Raw genomic sequence first — 17,607 nt, forward strand, 5'->3', positions numbered from 1 at the left:
GTCCATTGTCTCCCTCTTTTTTTGCATTATTTCTTTTCTTTTTTTCTTTTTTGGATGTTTGATGCGCACTGATAAAACCCCTGAGTATCGTGATAGCCCGTAAATCATGTATAACAGATCAATCACCCTTTGATAGAGATGATAAACTCGAAACTTAGAAGACATAACCGTGTTATAACAGATGCGAGAAAAGATAAATGAAAACGATAAAGAAAGCAAAACATAGATTTCCGTCGTGATTCACTAACGATATGTTAGCTAGATCTATAGGGCAGAAGGAAAGAGAGTTTCATTGATATCGGAGTATTACTGATTTTAGATTCAGATTTAGAAAGTTATGATATGCATAACTGTTAGGGTTTGATTTACAGAATTTATATAGTAGCAAAAGTCGTTCGAAATGATGACTAACATATTCAAGACGCAGACCCAACACCCCATAAAATTACGCTTTGCGAGGTTCGAAAGTGAGAGGTTGAGACCCACAAGGTTGCTCTTCTTATTACCTTACCTTTACAAAAAGATACCTTTAAATCCAAAAAATAAAATAAAATAATACCTATATATATATATACACACACTTAACTTAAATAACAAGACCATTTACATTTCATTATAAGATTAGATCACTTCATTCCAGTATCGATTCTCGACAACTCCTTCACTTTTAGCCTAAATAAAACTACTTATCCAAGAAAAAACGTCGAAATTACTTTCGATTTTAATATTCCTTCTCTTTTATTAATTGATTCTCATTCTCATTGTCTCAAAAAAAAATTCTTTTTATTTCTTTTAGAAGTTCATGATGAAAGAAATTGGAATGACAATACCTGAATTGTTCACATGTCCAATAAGTCTAGAGTTGTTTAGTGATCCTGTAACATTATCCACAGGCCAAACTTATGACAGGTCTTGCATTCTGAAATGGTTTGCTGCAGGAAACCTTACTTGTCCTGTTACTATGCAAAAACTTCATGATTTATCTTTAGTTCCTAATCATACTCTCACACATTTAATTCATCAATGGCTTGATGCTAAGCCTAATAATCATGATTATGATCTTAATCATGATTTTTATGAGTTTTGTGAAGTGGGTTCTTCATATAATCTGTCCCTAATTTCATACAAGAAAGTTCTTGAATCCGAAGAATCGTCTTTCGAGCAAAAAATACAAGTTATTGAGCAAGTTAGATTCTTGTTACAAGGTTTGCCATGTAAAAATGAAGGTTTAATCCAACTTGGGTTTTTCTCAATTTTGTTGAGTTTGGTTTTTGGAGGAAAGTTTAATCAAGAAATGATGGAATTGGTGGAGAAATCACTTGATTTTGCCCTAAAATTGATTCCCTTTTGTTGCAAGAAAGATTTGAATTTGCTCATGGAAGAGTCTAAGTTTGAGAATTTCAAAGTTTTATTCAAAGAAGCAAGTTTTATGGTCAAAGTAAGGTTATGCAACTTAATACAAGTCATTTTCACATCATTGGAAGAAGAAGAATTACCATTAGCTAACAAAATTGCTAATGATAGCAAATTCATTCAAGGGTTAATCACTTCACTAAATGATAACCAACAGAGTTTCAGTTTCGAGGTTTCGGAAGCTAGTCTGAAAGCCATACTAGCAATATTATCAAGCTCGGAACAAGCATACCGCGAATCCTTGGTTAAAGAAGGGATAGTCCATGCATTAGTGAAGTACATTATGGAAGTGGAAGGGAAAGAAAACAACTTAGGACCCAAAGCAACAAAAGCACTTGAAATGGTGTTAGAATCGGAAACCGGAAAACAAACATTTATCACAAATGAGGTAAAAAATGGGGTAAAAGCAGTAATTAAGATGGTGTTCAGAGTATCAGGAGATGATCAAGGAAGTGAAAGTGCAGTAAATTGTTTAATGATGTTATGTTGTGAATCAGTAGAAGTAAGGGAAGCTGCAATATGTGGAGGAATATTAACACAGCTGTTGTTGCTGTTACAAAGTCAGTGTAATGGGAGAGTCAAGACAAGAGCAAGAATGCTGTTAAAGCTGCTTAGATCCATGTGGGTTAAGGACCCAAAACATGTCTAGTTTTTTTGCTTTTTTTTTTTTGTGAGGTCTAAAAGGGTATTATTGGGAAAGGTAGGGTCTTTGTGAAGTAGTACTAGTTTAATTCTTTGAAGTGGAAATATCAATGCAAGGAAACTAGGAAAGGAGTTAGGGACCCTTCTTTTATGTTTGTACTCTTTGTGACCCTAATGAGTAATGACTAATGACTTGGATTTTGAAAATTTCATGTCACTCGTAAATTTTTATTATGAATCGTCTAAAAACGGTCTATTTGTATGGAAATTACATACATAAGGCTACATGTTTACGTAGATTTGATCCCCTTTACGACTTTACCTCATTGCACTTCATTCAAATACAAGTATATGACATTGATATTGTTGTCGACATTGTATTCACAAGATCAAGTCATTGTATTATTGGCAAATGTAGAGATAAAACTAGGCACGTGAGCCGTTGGGCTAGCATTCCTCCAGCATGATTCACAGACCATTTTGGCAAGACACGGAATTGGCACGACCCAGTATGCAGTATGGGCCATGCTTGAGCCGAAATACAAAGAAAAAGACTAAAGTAGATGAATTTCCCAAGCACAACACGCCATGCACCATGGGCTATGCCTGGGCGGCCATTTCCATATCTCCGGCACTACACAAACTCCACCTCTGCTTACAAGGGATTAGAAAACCACCCGGACTTTCAAACTAAAATCATTTGGTCAAGAAAAAAAGAATTGATGAATTGGGTAATGTTTTGAAACTCCAAAAAAAAGATGAAACATGTGTATCTAAGGTGAGAAAGTGGACAAAAATGAGACTAAGTTTGGGCAACCAGCATCCAATAAACAATAAAGTTGAAGATGACATTTGCAAATTTGTTCATGCAAAAATGGACGTCACTCTGACCATCAAAATTGGACTAGCCTTGCTCTTGACCAAGTTTCACATCCCCCTTTATTATACTTAGTAATATGATTATGATTTATGACCCACCCACCTTCATGCGCTCCACAAACCCACGTCCTTATGTTTCCACCCATTTTAGGTAGAGCTATTTATGGGTCGTCTCGTCCATTGAGCCAAGTTCATCCCGCCCGCAAAATAAGCGGGTACGAACAAGGCATTTTAAGAAAAATACAAAAGCCTAGCCCATTAACCCGTCTCAAACCCGCTAATCCGCTTGTCCGTGGGCCGAAAATTTAACGTGAACCTGACCTATGTTCAGCCCAATCCCGCATTTAGTCACCTCTAATTTTTGGTTATGAAGAATAGTTAGTTAAGCCTGGTTAGTTGACTGCATAAATTGATCAATTCTATTATCGGGAAAGTGGCAAATAAGCCTCATACGTTTGACCTTATGTGCATATTAGCCCCATAACTTCCAATTGGTGCAAATTAACCCCGTAAAATATACATGATGTGCAATTAAGCCCAATTAAAGATTTCAGGCCAATTTCTCACCGAAAAAAGTGACAGGGCACCGGAAAAATGACTAGGACTGAGATATATGACTTTTACCTTCTCTTTTTCACCCTTTTTACCGTCATCATCATCAACAACAACACTGCCATACTTTTTCATCTTGCATTCTTTCTCCAAATCATCCCTCTTACTCTTCTTTTTCTTTGTTTTCTCATCTAATTGAACAACATTTGCATTTCCCAAAATTAGGGTTCTTCAATTTCTCATCCAATTTATTAGGGTTCTTCAATTCCTCATCCAATTGAACAACATCTGCATCACCCAACTTAGGGATTTTCAATTTCTCATCTAATTGAACAAAATTTGCATTTTTCATATTAGGATTCTTCAACTGCTTGTTCTTCAATCTCTCACCCGATTGAACAACTTTGTATATGTGATAAAAATCATGTTTTGTTTCTTTTTTAATCAACTAAATCAGTCCTAGTCGTCTTTCCGGTGCCATTTCATTATTTTCCGCAGAGAAATTGATCTGAATATTTTCAATTGGGTTTAATTGCACATAAAGTATAAGTAGTGGGGTTGATTTGCACTAATAGAAAGACATGGGGCTAATATGCACATAAGGTCAAACGTATTGGGCTTATTTGCCACTTTCCCCATTCTATTATAACTTATTGTACATAGAAGTTTCTAGTTACATTTTGTTGTACAATGTATGTAAGGAAGTCTCCCTTGTACAGTACATTTTAACTATTTACATGTTCTGTTTTCTCACATAATATCTAGATATTTCTTTTGTGTTCATCAATGGTAACCTTCAACATCATCAATGGCGCCTGGATCACTTGGTCCTTCTCAATTTCACATGGTATCAGAGAAGAGGTTATTGTGATCTGTCTCTTACCGCCGTTGAAAATTGTATAGTAGTTCACAACTTAGTATTAATTCTGCTTATAAAAACAATAAAGATTGTACTTCTGTTATAGAATTGTTACCTGCAAGATTAGGCCACTCATCATTATCTAAGATGAAACATCTAGATTTGGCAAAAATGCACAAATTACCATATGTCCATATAATAGAAGTGATTCTCTTTCTTACTCTTCTTTTGATTTGGTTCATATTGATCTTTGGGGACCCTTTATAAAGACCTTCATTGACTAGGGCTACTTACTTTCTGACCATTGTGGATGATCACACTAGGATAACTTGAACATTCCTTTTGAAGGATAAATACCAAGTTTTTCAGACTATCAAAGATTTTTTAGCTCAGATTAAGTGGTTAGGAGTAGACCTGTCAAAACCCGACCCGACCCGTAAACCCGACCCGACCCGACCCGTTTTCTTAGGGTTACAAACCCGGTTTTCTTGACCCGCGACCCGTTTGACCCGAACCCGAAATGACCCTTTATTTTAGGGTCGAGACCCGACCCGAACGGGTCGACCCGTTGGGTCAAGGGAAAATCAGGAATTTTATTAAAAATATTATTATTTATATATTATATTTGAAAATATAGTTAAAAAATTATTTTTTTATTAATTAAAATTAAAAATTCAACTAAAAAGTCAATTTTATATAACCTTTATAATATTTAATAATAAAATAATTATTAAAAAAACTTTATTTTAATAATTATATCAATATAGTTATTGTATATGACGAATATGACTAAAATAATAATTTAAAATATATTTAATTTTTTTAAAAAATATTTTTTAAATTAAAAAAATCGTTTAAAAAAGGCGTTAAAAATTATTTTTTGACCCGTATTCTGACCCTAACCCGACCCGTGACCCGTATGACCCGACCCGTATGACCCGACCCGGGACCCGACCCGCCCGACCCGTTTGACAGGTCTAGTTAGGAGTGATAATGAGACTGAGATTGTGCAGCAGCCTTTGTGATAGATTGTTTTTACCTTGCATCAGAAAAGTGCACCAAGTTGTCCCCAACAGAATGGTAGAGTAGAGAGGAAGCATAGACACTTGATTGAGACCGCAAGAGCCTTGATTTGTTTGCTAATCTTCCAAAGAAGTTTTGGGGTGAATGTTTACTAGCTGCCACTCACATTATCAATAAATTGTCTGGCTCTGTTTTGTCTTGGCAAGTTCCTTCTGAAATATTGTTCAAAAAGGCGGAAACCTATGATGAATTGAGGATAATAGGTTGCTCGTGCTTTGCTTTGACCCCTATTCAAGGGACTAGGAGTGTTCATTCGCGGTTCGATTTACCGAATCGCATATTTAATTCGGTTCGCACACGGTTCGGTTTGGCAAAACACCAAACCTAAACCGCACCGTTTCTAACGGTTAAAAACGGTTCAGTTAACCGGTGTAAACGGTTATTTGCGGTTTGGTTACCGATTAACCTATAATCGTTCTACATATACTTTTTTTTTCTGTTTTCGTTAATATTATCAGTAAATTAATTTAATTTTCATTATATATTATACTCAACAATAAAGTTAATTAGTTAAACTTTAGTATTAATCAATTTAACAGATTTTAAATTTGGAAACACTACAAAAATTAAACGAAAGATCAACTTTTTTATATAATATTTTAATTTTTTGCTTACTTTTTTGTGAAACGGTTCGATTAACCGGTTTTCTAAAATTGAAAACCTCAACCGAACCGTTACCATAATAAAGTTAACGGTTCGGTTCAAAGAACCGCTTTGTCGAAACGGTTCGATTCACCGAACCTTAAAAATGCACGGTTTTTGGGTTTTTCGGTTCGGTTTATTCTGAACACCCCTACAAGGGACAAGTTTGATCCAAAGCTAGGAGATACATTATGATAGGATATTATTACTATATTATTACGTGTGTGTTTATAACAATTCTAACCATGCTATAACTTAGTATAATTATTATGAAAATAAAATCTAAAAGTTGTCTCCCATTTAGAAAATAATCTAAAAATTCCTTATTTTATACCTATCTTTCACAATATTATTTCGATCCTATATTTTTAATTTTTTTTTAATAGAAAATGCTTCCGGTTCAAATATTCTCTATTCCTTTTTTATTTTAATTTAGATCCTGCAAAGTCATTATAGAAAATGCCATTTAAATATTACCTAGTTTCTTATTTTGATTTCTCCCAAGGGTATTATGTAAATATTACACAAGTGTTTTATGCTATAACTTAGTATTATTATTATTATGAAAATAAAATCTAAAAGCTACCTGCAATTTAGAAAATAATCTAAAAATTCTTTATTTTATACCTATCTTTCACAATATTATTTCGATCTATATTTTTAATTTTTTTTTAATAGAAAATGCTTCCGGTTCAAATATTCTCTATTCCTTTTTCATTTTAATTTGGATCCTGCAAAGTCATTATAGAAAATGCGATGGTTTTAAATATTACCTACTTTCTTATTTTGATTCCTCCCAAGGATTTTATGTAAATATTACACAAGTGTTTATATTCTCATTAAATCTCAATATCAACTATCATATATATAAAAAACATGCATGTCTAGCATTAGTTTTACGCAGAAATTTCCTTATTACACGTACAAACTTCAATATAAAAAGCATGCATGTCTTTTTCATTTAACGCAAATCACACACACAAAATTCTTAAATGTTAACAACATCAACCTTCAATGGCACACCGTCCAAGCGATAATACCTATTACGATTTTATGGGTAGTGAAGGCGGGAGTCGAGAGCTCGACGCATCATATCCAATTAAGGTACAACTAACGAGCGATGATGTGCAACCCGGTGCTAAGAAAGTTTACCTTAATGACCACACTAGCGTGCAAGCCAATATCATCGATGGTCTTATTCCAGGTTTCAGAAGTATCCTCAGGAGTGAAGGATCTCTTAAGTTGCTAATCCATGATACTGATACCAATTTAGAGTTTAAAGATTACAGGTTTACATTCAAGAATAATGGTTATTATTTGGAGAGTAAAAAATGGAGTAGAGATTTCGTCCAAAGAAGAAACCTCAAAGCTGGTGATCGAATCGGTTTTCGCTACAAAGGTGCTTACACACAGACTCTCCAATTTTCAGTTATTGCCAGGGGCCCAAGGCATTAGATTACATATATAATCTATATATATGTTATTAATTATAGATTTAACGTTATAATAATTATTAGTTATTATCATTATTACTATTATTATTACTTATAAGTTTATTCTAGCTAGTGGGTTGCTACGTAGTTTAACCCATAAGAAATTTTTTATTTTTATTTACTACATATTTGTTCCTGTATGTTGAGCAATAATTACGTATTAATAATAATGGTTATCTAATTTAGTGGTGCCTTTTAATTTTATGTTTGTGTTGTTTAATTAAGATTTAGCTATTTTCATATGTAATGTAATCATAATTAAAAAAAAAGGCAATAGCTCAACCTTAAACCCTAATACTGGTAAAATAGGGCCATAACTCGAACCAACAAAGCTACACGCATGCGATTAGTTAATTCTTACAAGGTTGTAATGAAATCGTATAGTTCGTCACATAAACTTTCATGCGCGCCACAAACCCGCTTACTAATGTTGCTACTATGGCTTCCATTAATGAACAAAGTTATGTGATGAAACGAGTCAAACGACTCATAATGGAGCTGAAGGAAGGCATCTTAGAGAGACAGCTATTCTAGTATCCATATCCAACACAAAATATAAGCAAGTTTGCTTCGATGCTTTATTTAACTGTCGATCATTTTCTGGTGCAGCATAACAGAATTCAATCTTAAGTCTCAAAACCCAAACTTTCTAATTGCCATGTTTTTAGCCTGAGTCCGACGAACATAAATGTAGAATTGTAGATATAGATTTCTCACTTATTTCTGCTCAATCATATATCACCAAAAGTATGTTTACTATATCTTCTCACGGCTACTGTTTCTCAACATTAATTGGCTGATCATCTCAGTCTCGAGTTAGACGATCTCTTAGCTGGCAATATTTTTTTACGTCACAAATATTCTAGGAAAAAATATGCTCCAAAATATAGTAAAACAAAACGGAATTATGATAAAAAAAGGAGATTAGAGTGAAAGAAAACTAAAAGTTATACACAAAATAACCTTCAACGGAATGAATTTGTGATCCTCCAGAAGACCACAAGCATTTACATTGGAGAAGACACCCAAAACACCATTTTGATGCGTACACCTACGGAATTGTTAGATTATACGGAGTAGAAAAGTTCCATATAAGAAGAGACTCACACACTAACAGTTTTCAATCAACACGACAATCAACTGAAGCCAAGGAAAATTACAAGTAAGCACAACACAGACTATGTTCCCCAGCTAGTAGCGCACAACATGTACACCCGAGGGAACCTATCAGCTTCCTATAGATCCAAGTAAAAAGTTTGACGAGAAAGAGCATTGCGAAAACCTGCAAAATTTTCAAGAGCAAGCATCAGCAACAGCCACTTGTAGATGCATCAGCTTCAGGTGGTTTTTGCTTGAAGATGTTCTTCTTTCCTCCGGCTGAGCCCTCGGCTATTAAGCTAGGGGTGTCCAAAATCTGCATTTATGGAACAAAATTTCTCACCGTCATCTTACCAAAATTATATAATACGGAGTAGTTACAAACCAATTGATCAAATTGACCACTAAACAAAAGAAAATCAGAACCAATTGCGACAATTACAAGTTACAACTAGAGCTGGCAAAAGCTGGCCCTATCCGAACAGCCCGAAACTCAACAAGATAGAACCGAAAATTGGGTGAACCAAAACCAACTCAACCCAACCCGAGGCTAAACCCATAACCGATAGCAACCTTATTTATTCAATCCGAACCTGACTTGAACCGACTTGTGTGACCTGATAGTGACACAACCCGATATATGCCCCGGTAATGAATTAACTTACCACTTTCGCGAAAGCCGGTGCCAATAAGACCGATTTAACATTTATCTTAATTGTTTTCAGTTACTCCGGAAAAACTAAAACTAATACACACATACATTGTTTTAACATGAAATTACCCATCCAAAATTAAATTACGTAGGATAGATATATATGCTGAATTGCTGTTAGACCCAATATTGACCTGAACCAAACCCGACCCAGGCTTGACACCGGATGATGACCCGACCTAAAATGTAACCAACCCGGATCCAAACCCGTCCCGACTGACCTGATTGCCACCTCTAAATTCACAACCATAGAACCCGTAGCCACGAATGGAGTGAGGATATCCCATATCTCATTTGGTTTCCCTTTTCCCGTCTCATTCATCACTCCCAACACATCACCAGATTAATTCAGTAATGGGCAGCCAATGCCTTAATTTGGTGTGTCAGAAGAAATTAAATGGGACAAGAGATGGGGCGGTATATAGGACACAAGATTTTCATTCCAGATAGAATGTTTAATTCTCCCAGACTACCAATACCAATACCAATTGTAATTCATAGAAGCAAACTCTAAACATTATACACATTACATTAGTAATTATGTGAGCACCATCAGACTAAGGGCCTAAGAGTACATTGTGCTTGTAATCGTAAATGCAGACTGCAAAGACATTTAACTCGACTTGTCAACTTGGAGAACAAAATCAAATGCAATGCGTACAATAGCTATCGTCTGTTGGTCATGTACATTTATTAGAGCTGATCATTATTGCTCCCAATTATGTATTCAGCTTTGGTCCTACATCTGGGTGATCAAACTCTACGGTCATAGTACCAATGGACCAAGAACCCCAGCAGCACACAGATGAACAGGGACAAATACCTTCTCTCAACCAATCCCTTAAAAACGACACCACTGAAAACCATACTATGGCGAAGCCAACCCAAACCGGACGCATGATTATCATAACCGCCACACAAAGGCCAATAATTCTACTAATCTTTTCAGTAAACGGGTGCCAAACTGCCAACACACAAGGATCCATACCACCGAAGAAGGGTTACCACCTTTAAGGCCTTAACGTCCCCAAAATGGTGTTACAGTCTTGTGATAATGCTAGTTTTAGTTAAATGTTACAAAATTATAACAGATTTTGATGTAATAAAGGCTCAAAGAGCCTCAACATTATGTAATTGCATCCTTTTTACATTTGTCAAAAAGAAAAATGTATTCAGCAGAAAATGAAAGAAGAAACCAATACAAAATAATCGCAGAAGAAATGTAAAGGTAAACTTGGTAATGAAAAGACCCGATCACTTATGTAGCGAAGGATCTACCAGGTAACAGCACCAGCCAGTATTGATAATGTAAGTAAGTAATGAACACATACATAACATGAAATAAGAAATTATAAAAGCTTACCTTCAAAACAAGCTCCTCAAAGCATTGTTGCACATTTACACGAGTCTTCGCACTACATTCAATAAATAGGCATCCATACTCTCTAGCAAAGTCAATTCCCTCTTTCTTCGTCACAACTCTTTCACTCTCCTATCATATTGACATAATGAAAAAAGTAGTTTAGGTCAAATATATGCATTTACTCGTAAGGACAATATAAAAAACATGAGCCATTTGTTATCATAGGTACAACTGAAGAAGAGACAAGTTGGACGCCGAAGAAAGGCAAACAAACCCGAAAAAAGCACAACTTTGTGAATGTATTCAAAAAAAATGTGACGACAGGTTGGACTTCAAATATGAAACTTTCCATAAACCTACACAGCCATCTTCACTTAATTTTTACTAATGGAAATATAGCCAAAAACTCCTAGTACTTCAAAGCCCAACCACGTGTCTTCCTTAAAATGGCTACACTTAATATCCATCTTCTACCCTATCACAAGTAAAACAAATGTAAATGCAGAATCAAAAGACAGGAGGAATGAAACATTGACACCATGTACCTTGTCAACTTTGTTTCCTACAAGCATCTTGATACAGTCTTGATTAGTGGAGTAAAGGTCAATTTCCTTTGCCCATATATCACGGAGATTGGTAAATGTATCTCTCCTTGTTACATCATAAACTGTTTCGAACAAAGTAAACATCAGAGCTCACATCACGATTACAAAGCCAAAAGTAAGTCTAAAAAATATGTTCAATGTACCAGATTGCCTTAAACAATGGAACAGGAACAATAATTCACATAAGCTGTCTGAGACATAAATTAAGTATGCGCCACAAATGCAATTACCCTATGTCAAAGAAACCGCCCAGAGGTTTCAATAAAAGTGCAAGTAAAAAAAAAAAAAACTCTATGACAGTTTAATATGTCCAAACACACATCCTATGTTTGGGGTCATAGTTATAAAGGGTGCGCCTTATGCCAAAAGTGCAGTGGGGCACCAGCTAACACGCCTCAGAGCCCCTTATGTGTGCCTTGTAAATAAGCCATGGCTAGCAGGGCACTTTTCTTTTTCTTCTTCCAACTCTTTTGTTATTTCCTTCTCTGTAACACATTAACTCAATTTTTACTCCGTCTTGCGCCTCATCATCACAGGCCTTTGTCGCCTTGGTGAGCCTTACACCTAAATGGGAGGTTTGGGTGCCCAGCAGTGTAGTAATATCTTGACTCACCATGCCTCATTTACCGTACCATGGAGTGCTGCACCATTATAGGGGTGTGGTCATGGGATCTCTAGGAGTTTGTGTTAACAATCACAAATTCTGACACTTGGTCAAGGCAGTCCTTGGGTGTTGAGTATAACTGTTCTAGTTCACGTTGGGCCCGCTTTACAGAGGCATGATGTCGTAAATGTATGAAAATTGTTGTAAACTATACCTAGGGTTCATATTAACTATGGTGATCAAAATTGATGCAAGCACAACCAATAAAACGGTGTATGAAGCCATCTTTGACAATCACGTGGTGAGGGCACACTTCCTAAAAACACCGCTAAGCGGGATAACCCAAGCACTCATGTGACCCAAAAGGCCAAAAGTACATCTAGTGTGATGATGAGTTGTGTCAATAACCCTAGCTTATTCTGATAGGGTTGGTCAGTGTGGTCTCAAAATGCTGAATTTGAAAGCTATAATTCACGATTGGGAAGATTCCTACTTCAACATGGCAAAATCAAACGGAAAGCTATCGAAAAGGACATGTGATGAAATTATGGACTACATTTAGACGTGTTACAAGTGCAGATTAGCAACTAATTGTGAGACTAGCTGATGGTATGTACTTACCATAATGATGGGTTTTGCTGATTGCTTTAGAGCTCAAAACTAAATGTCGCACAATGCAAAGCAAGCGTTCTAGGATTCGCAGCCTAAAACAAATTCTACTAACTTCATGAGTAACAGGCAGCTTCAAAGCAAATGCATGCAACTCCCATCCATGCACACTTCGTAGCACCAAAATCCGACCAACTCCAGATATTATAGAGTCTTACATCCAAGATAGATGTCTAGTTCACACTCATTCTGGGGTGTATTGTGATTGATTGCTCATAAAAAAGTCCCACTTGGCTGAAGGGTAGTTTCAGATCTAAAGTTAAGATACCCAATACCAATATGCTTTTTGCAACCAAAAATCGATAACACATTGTAGACCTTTGTGGAAAGGTTATGAGTAACGAACTCTATAACACATTGTGAACATCTTGCGAGTGTTTCCTTTAAACTCTATATAAAGAACCAGGATGGCTAGCCTGGAGCAACAACTTATTCCCTCATAATGCCACACCTGATCAAGGGAAAAGGAAAAAATAAAGTATTCACATCTTCTAAAAAGATCTGGCCTAGACAGTGTTGGATAACATGAATCGTGAACAGTTGCAACCTTTTTACTGAATCTTTTGTGAAGTTCTTTGTCTTCAATTAACTCGGGAAAAAAACCTATTTGGTCTACGACCTGGCTGGCTTGAATATCCAACTTGTTCTAGAGATAGCAAAAGGGCCACTAACATGCAGCATGCTCCTAGAATCCTATATCTAACAGATCAATCTACGATGAATTCCCATTTTTGTAACATGAAGATAAATGCAATGATAAACAACAAGAAAAATAACAATAGGAACTATAGAAACTCTTGAATGTCGTATTTTTTTTTTTTTAAAAAAAAAAAAGCCTACTATAATGTACTCAATAGGGATCAAGATCGGCGGGAGTTACAAAAATATCAAAAGAGTATATTGTACACTTGTACTTCGATGTCATTTCAGCTTTAGAGCAACAATGCGTCCTAGAAATTGCTATTAAGAGACATTAAAAGAATTGAATAATTACCCATGATAACCCCTTGTGCTCCTCTATAGTATGAACTTGTTAACGTCCTGAATCTTTCTTGACCGGCTGCGAGAGAGTACATTTGGCATTATCAAGACAATACATCAGATTTAATTCCTTAAAAGAAGTTCGTTGCTATAAAAAAAAAACAATAATATTTTGGAGTTGGTCCTTAAGCGCTTACTACGTCAAAAGATGACAAGAAAGCAGGCTGAATTAAGCTTCAATCTCAAATTAAATAACATAATTTTTAAAGCAAAATTGTAGATTTTGAGGGGCATGTTAAAGAAGTGAATGTATGTCAACCCTCTTTTATATGAAGTGAAGGCCTCGCAATCACAATGACAGCTTGACAGCTTATTATAGAAATCGTAGCTGACATGTTGAATAGGCAGTGAAAGCATAAGGAAACACCCATAAGCTCATACAGAGGCTCTTACAGTCTTACTACTCGACTGATGTGCCTATACCACGAATGTTCATATGCAGACAAACGTACTTCTCAAAGAGTGTTCTTTTTAGAAAAAAAAAAAAAAACAACAGATCTATACCACAAATGTTCATATGCAGACAAAAGTACTTCTCAAAGAGTGTTCTTTTTTGGAAAAAAAAAACAACAGATCTATTTTTAATACTTCCTTCTTTTAACTTACGAAATCACTACTTAATTTTAAAATTAGACATTCAGTGGCCTAGTAATATTTGCGTGAAATAAGATCAATATCAGTAGTCAGCTACACACAAATATGCGACTAATCAAATACCAAACAGAAATTGTATAAGAAAGGCCTTGTGATCCATCTATGAGTAGCAAGATGTTACCTGTGTCCCAGATAGCAAGCTTCAGTTTTTTGCCCCCAATGTTTACATACTTAACTTTAAAGTCAACACCTACAAGCACAAGATGCAACGTGAACTTATAAGTCAACACCAACAAATAAAACATGCAACGTAAACCAGTCTATTTAACATCTAATTTTAAACATAACCCTCCACATTTCTCTAATTAGATACTACCAGTAGTTAATATTAAAATCAAAAAACCCCTTGCATTTGTTAGTAACCCCTCACATTTGTACTGCAACAACACAAATTAGTATAAATACGGGAGCAATGAACTTCGCCTTCAAAACACCATTTCCACAGGTAATAAAGGGGAAGAGGAGTAAGAAGAAAGATAAAAGCAGAAGATAAACGTCAGGGAAAAGTAAAGCAAAATCAAAATGAAACAGTGAATGAAAGCCAAAAAATAATATAAGCTCAAGCCCATTATCCACATGAAGTTCCCTCGCAACTACCTTTATGTTTATCCAAAGCCATAATAAACAGTAGAATGTACTCTCTGTCTATCATTAGACCCATAAAAAGTGAACTTTCTAGATGAACATGTCTGAGCTAGCCACTACGTTACAGCCTATCAAACCTGTTCAATTCATAGTGATTTCATTCCTGGAGTCTTTTAGTACAAATGCAGAAAGCTACCGAATTCTTTTAATTTAGAAGTACATCAAACTAGTACACTTCTAATCATCTAAGATGTTTTGCTGAACGCTATGCATATAACAATACAAAATTTAGTTTTAGAAAGGTCCAAAGAGAACCGAGGCGACAAGACACATGCCTCTTAGACGAGCCGGAAAACATTGCTTTGAAAACCAAAGATGTTGTATCAAAATAAATTTTTTGCAACCTTATTTTGGATTTCGAAGAAGATTAACATGGTAATGATTAAAAGCTCGGAATAGTATGCTAGGTTACAGCCTATCAAACCTGTTCAATTCATAGTGATTTCATTCCTTGAGTCTTTTAGTACAAATGCAGAAAGCTACTGAATTCTTTTACTAATTTAGAAGAACATCAAACTAGTACACTTCTAATCATCTAAGATGTTTTGCTGAACGCTATGCATATAACAATACAAAATTTAGTTTTAGAAAGGTCCAAAGAGAACCGAGGCGACAAGACACATGCCTCTTAGACGAGCCGGAAAACATTGCTTTTGAAAACCAAAGATGTTGTATCCAAATAAATTTTTTGCAACCTTATTTTGGATTTCGAAGAAGATTAACATGGTAATGATTAAAAGCTCGGAATAGTATGCTAAAGAGAAGGGTATAATAAAAGAACTAGAAAATTCCATGGTATTGTGCCTTGCAAACTACAGTTGTCTAGCAGGCACGCATGAGGCAAGTCACACGGAGGCGTTTTGGCTAATGCCTCACTAGTCTCGGGATTAAAACGTTCGAGTGCTTTTTTTGAACTAAAAATACAATTAAAAAAGACAATGGCTATACATCTTAGCACAAGAGGATGGAAGCACGAGACATGGCACCATGCCGGGAGTTCAGACAATTGTTTTAATTGCACATAAACTTTAACACATAGCGGTTAGAGAGATTTGACCAAATTCTAGCGTCCGAAATGGTGATTTGATTCTCAGAATAGAAGTGCAGACATAAATTTCTGCAAAACATACGTGTATGCGTGTTTGCTTTCGTAGGTTCTGAAAGGCTAAAAGCCACGATAAAGTATATAGCTGAGCTGTCCTTTTCAGCTACACGGCATCTCTCTCTTGAACTCGTATATAGGCATATACCATTTCCAGTCACCTTAAATGCATTATTAAACACTGCCTGAATTTCTTTCAGAAATCTGATTATCGCCTCTACGAAGTATGGACCCCTCGATTTTCTTTCCCAACCAGGGTAAAAATCTAAAATAACGAGCAACAAATGATCTTTGCCTTCTAAACCTACTCCGCCTAATGGCCATATTAGTTCAGGGCCATACATTTGTGAGGATTTTGAGTCTGAGAAAACCGCACCGTGCGGTTTTGCTGCTGGATTCGTGTCTTCAATTTCTCTTTTGTTTGTTGCTTTGGATGGCTTCTCACTTGATCTTTTGTAGCTTCTTCCTATGCCTTCCTTGGGTCTTAGTTGGACTCCATGCACCACTTGAAACCTCATTAAATCTTCATAATGATCTTGACACTCGGAGTTGGTAGAAATGACATAAATCACATAAAACCGCTTCCAAATGTCGACTTATTGTGCTCAAAACATGATGAAAAGATGGTAGAATTACGAGCTTATCAATGTGTTCACAGATAAGTCCAGCATTTTCGTGCAATGTACCTCAAATCAGGGACAAAGCAAGAGAGCTAGCAGGAGCTCTGAGCTCCCCTACACGATGAAACTTTTTTATTCTCGATCTTTACCTATATAACTCTATTGCATTACTATTCTACGTAAATTTGTTCATCTATGCTTTAACCCGTAACTTCAAGCTCGGTCTCCACTCCACTGAGTCAGATACAAATTCACAATACCTTACCACCAAATCACCTCCCTACTCCCTCCCTCCCTCCCTCCCTCCCTCCCTCCCAATCGATAGTTATTATGGTTTAAAATTTCTGTCACAAATTTCAGTACATTAATAACATCAACATTATACAACCGATAACAACGATAACAAACAAAACATCGAAAAACTCAAACCCTAACCCTAATTACGAAATTAAAGAGAGTACCGATAGTAGGAGAGAGATCTTCAAAAGTATCAGAAGTGAAACTCAACAAAAGACTACTTTTTCCGACACCGGAATCTCCAATCATCAACAGCTTGAATAAATAATCGAATTCCGGCGACGTATCCATCTGCATTTATCAAATTAATAGTTATTATCAAAATTTAAAAAGTGTAAGCGCATTTTAGGAAATTAAAGATTGTTTGAAGAAATTAAAATGTATTTTATTACCTGGGGATTATGTTGAGCAGAATTGATGATTCAATGTTGAGATTGATTTTTAGATGTGATTATTAGCCGATTTGAATTAGGGATTTGATTTGTTGAACAGGAAAAGTGTAAACTGAGGAGATCAAAAAAGTGCACCGCACCGCCAAAGTATTAACGATAATACTCCGTAATTCTACGTTTCTGTCCGTTGGGTATTCTGCTACTGTTTTTTAATTAATTTCCGCTCTACGAGTGTACTACCT

The 17,607-nt window shown here is 35.7% G+C and overlaps 3 protein-coding genes across 3 annotated transcripts; 2 read left to right on the forward strand and 1 right to left on the reverse strand.

The window, feature by feature from the left end:
• Positions 1 to 820: 820 nt before the first annotated feature.
• Positions 821 to 2,062, forward strand: LOC141641643 (U-box domain-containing protein 26-like). The gene has a single exon (XM_074450297.1). It carries the CDS (start codon positions 821 to 823, stop codon positions 2,060 to 2,062), a length of 1,242 nt encoding a protein of 413 aa, XP_074306398.1.
• A 5,022-nt stretch (positions 2,063 to 7,084) lies between these two features.
• LOC141641644 (uncharacterized) lies at positions 7,085 to 7,525 on the forward strand. The gene has a single exon (XM_074450298.1). The coding sequence runs from the start codon at positions 7,085 to 7,087 to the stop codon at positions 7,523 to 7,525; it is 441 nt and encodes a 146-aa protein (XP_074306399.1).
• Positions 7,526 to 8,450: 925 nt separating this feature from the next.
• Positions 8,451 to 17,607, reverse strand: LOC141643371 (ras-related protein RABC1). The gene is made up of 7 exons (XM_074452506.1): positions 17,366 to 17,607; positions 17,138 to 17,264; positions 14,431 to 14,499; positions 13,609 to 13,674; positions 11,282 to 11,403; positions 10,737 to 10,865; positions 8,451 to 8,977 (listed from the first exon to the last, which is right to left on the reverse strand). Exons 2-7 carry the CDS (start codon positions 17,262 to 17,264, stop codon positions 8,870 to 8,872), a joined length of 621 nt encoding a protein of 206 aa, XP_074308607.1. The 5' UTR covers positions 17,366 to 17,607; the 3' UTR covers positions 8,451 to 8,869.

The sequence above is a fragment of the Silene latifolia genome, chromosome 2 (assembly GCF_048544455.1).
Source record: "Silene latifolia isolate original U9 population chromosome 2, ASM4854445v1, whole genome shotgun sequence".
NCBI classification, from domain to species: Eukaryota; Viridiplantae; Streptophyta; class Magnoliopsida; order Caryophyllales; family Caryophyllaceae; genus Silene; species Silene latifolia.

What these genes read in the sequence shown, in the direction of transcription:
- LOC141641643 (XM_074450297.1), top strand. Translation starts at nt 821, where the DNA reads ATGACAATACCTGAATTGTTCACATGTCCAATAAGTCTAGAGTTGTTT.
- LOC141641644 (XM_074450298.1), top strand. Translation starts at nt 7,085, where the DNA reads ATGGCACACCGTCCAAGCGATAATACCTATTACGATTTTATGGGTAGT.
- LOC141643371 (XM_074452506.1), bottom strand. Translation starts at nt 17,264, where the DNA reads ATGGATACGTCGCCGGAATTCGATTATTTATTCAAGCTGTTGATGATT. An exon ending in TAGGAAACAAAGTTGACAAG is followed by an intron (nt 10,866 to 11,281) that starts GTACATGGTGTC and finishes TCAATATGATAG; the next exon opens with GAGAGTGAAAGAGTTGTGAC. An exon ending in TTGAGGAGCTTGTTTTGAAG is followed by an intron (nt 8,978 to 10,736) that starts GTAAGCTTTTAT and finishes CCATAAATGCAG; the next exon opens with ATTTTGGACACCCCTAGCTT.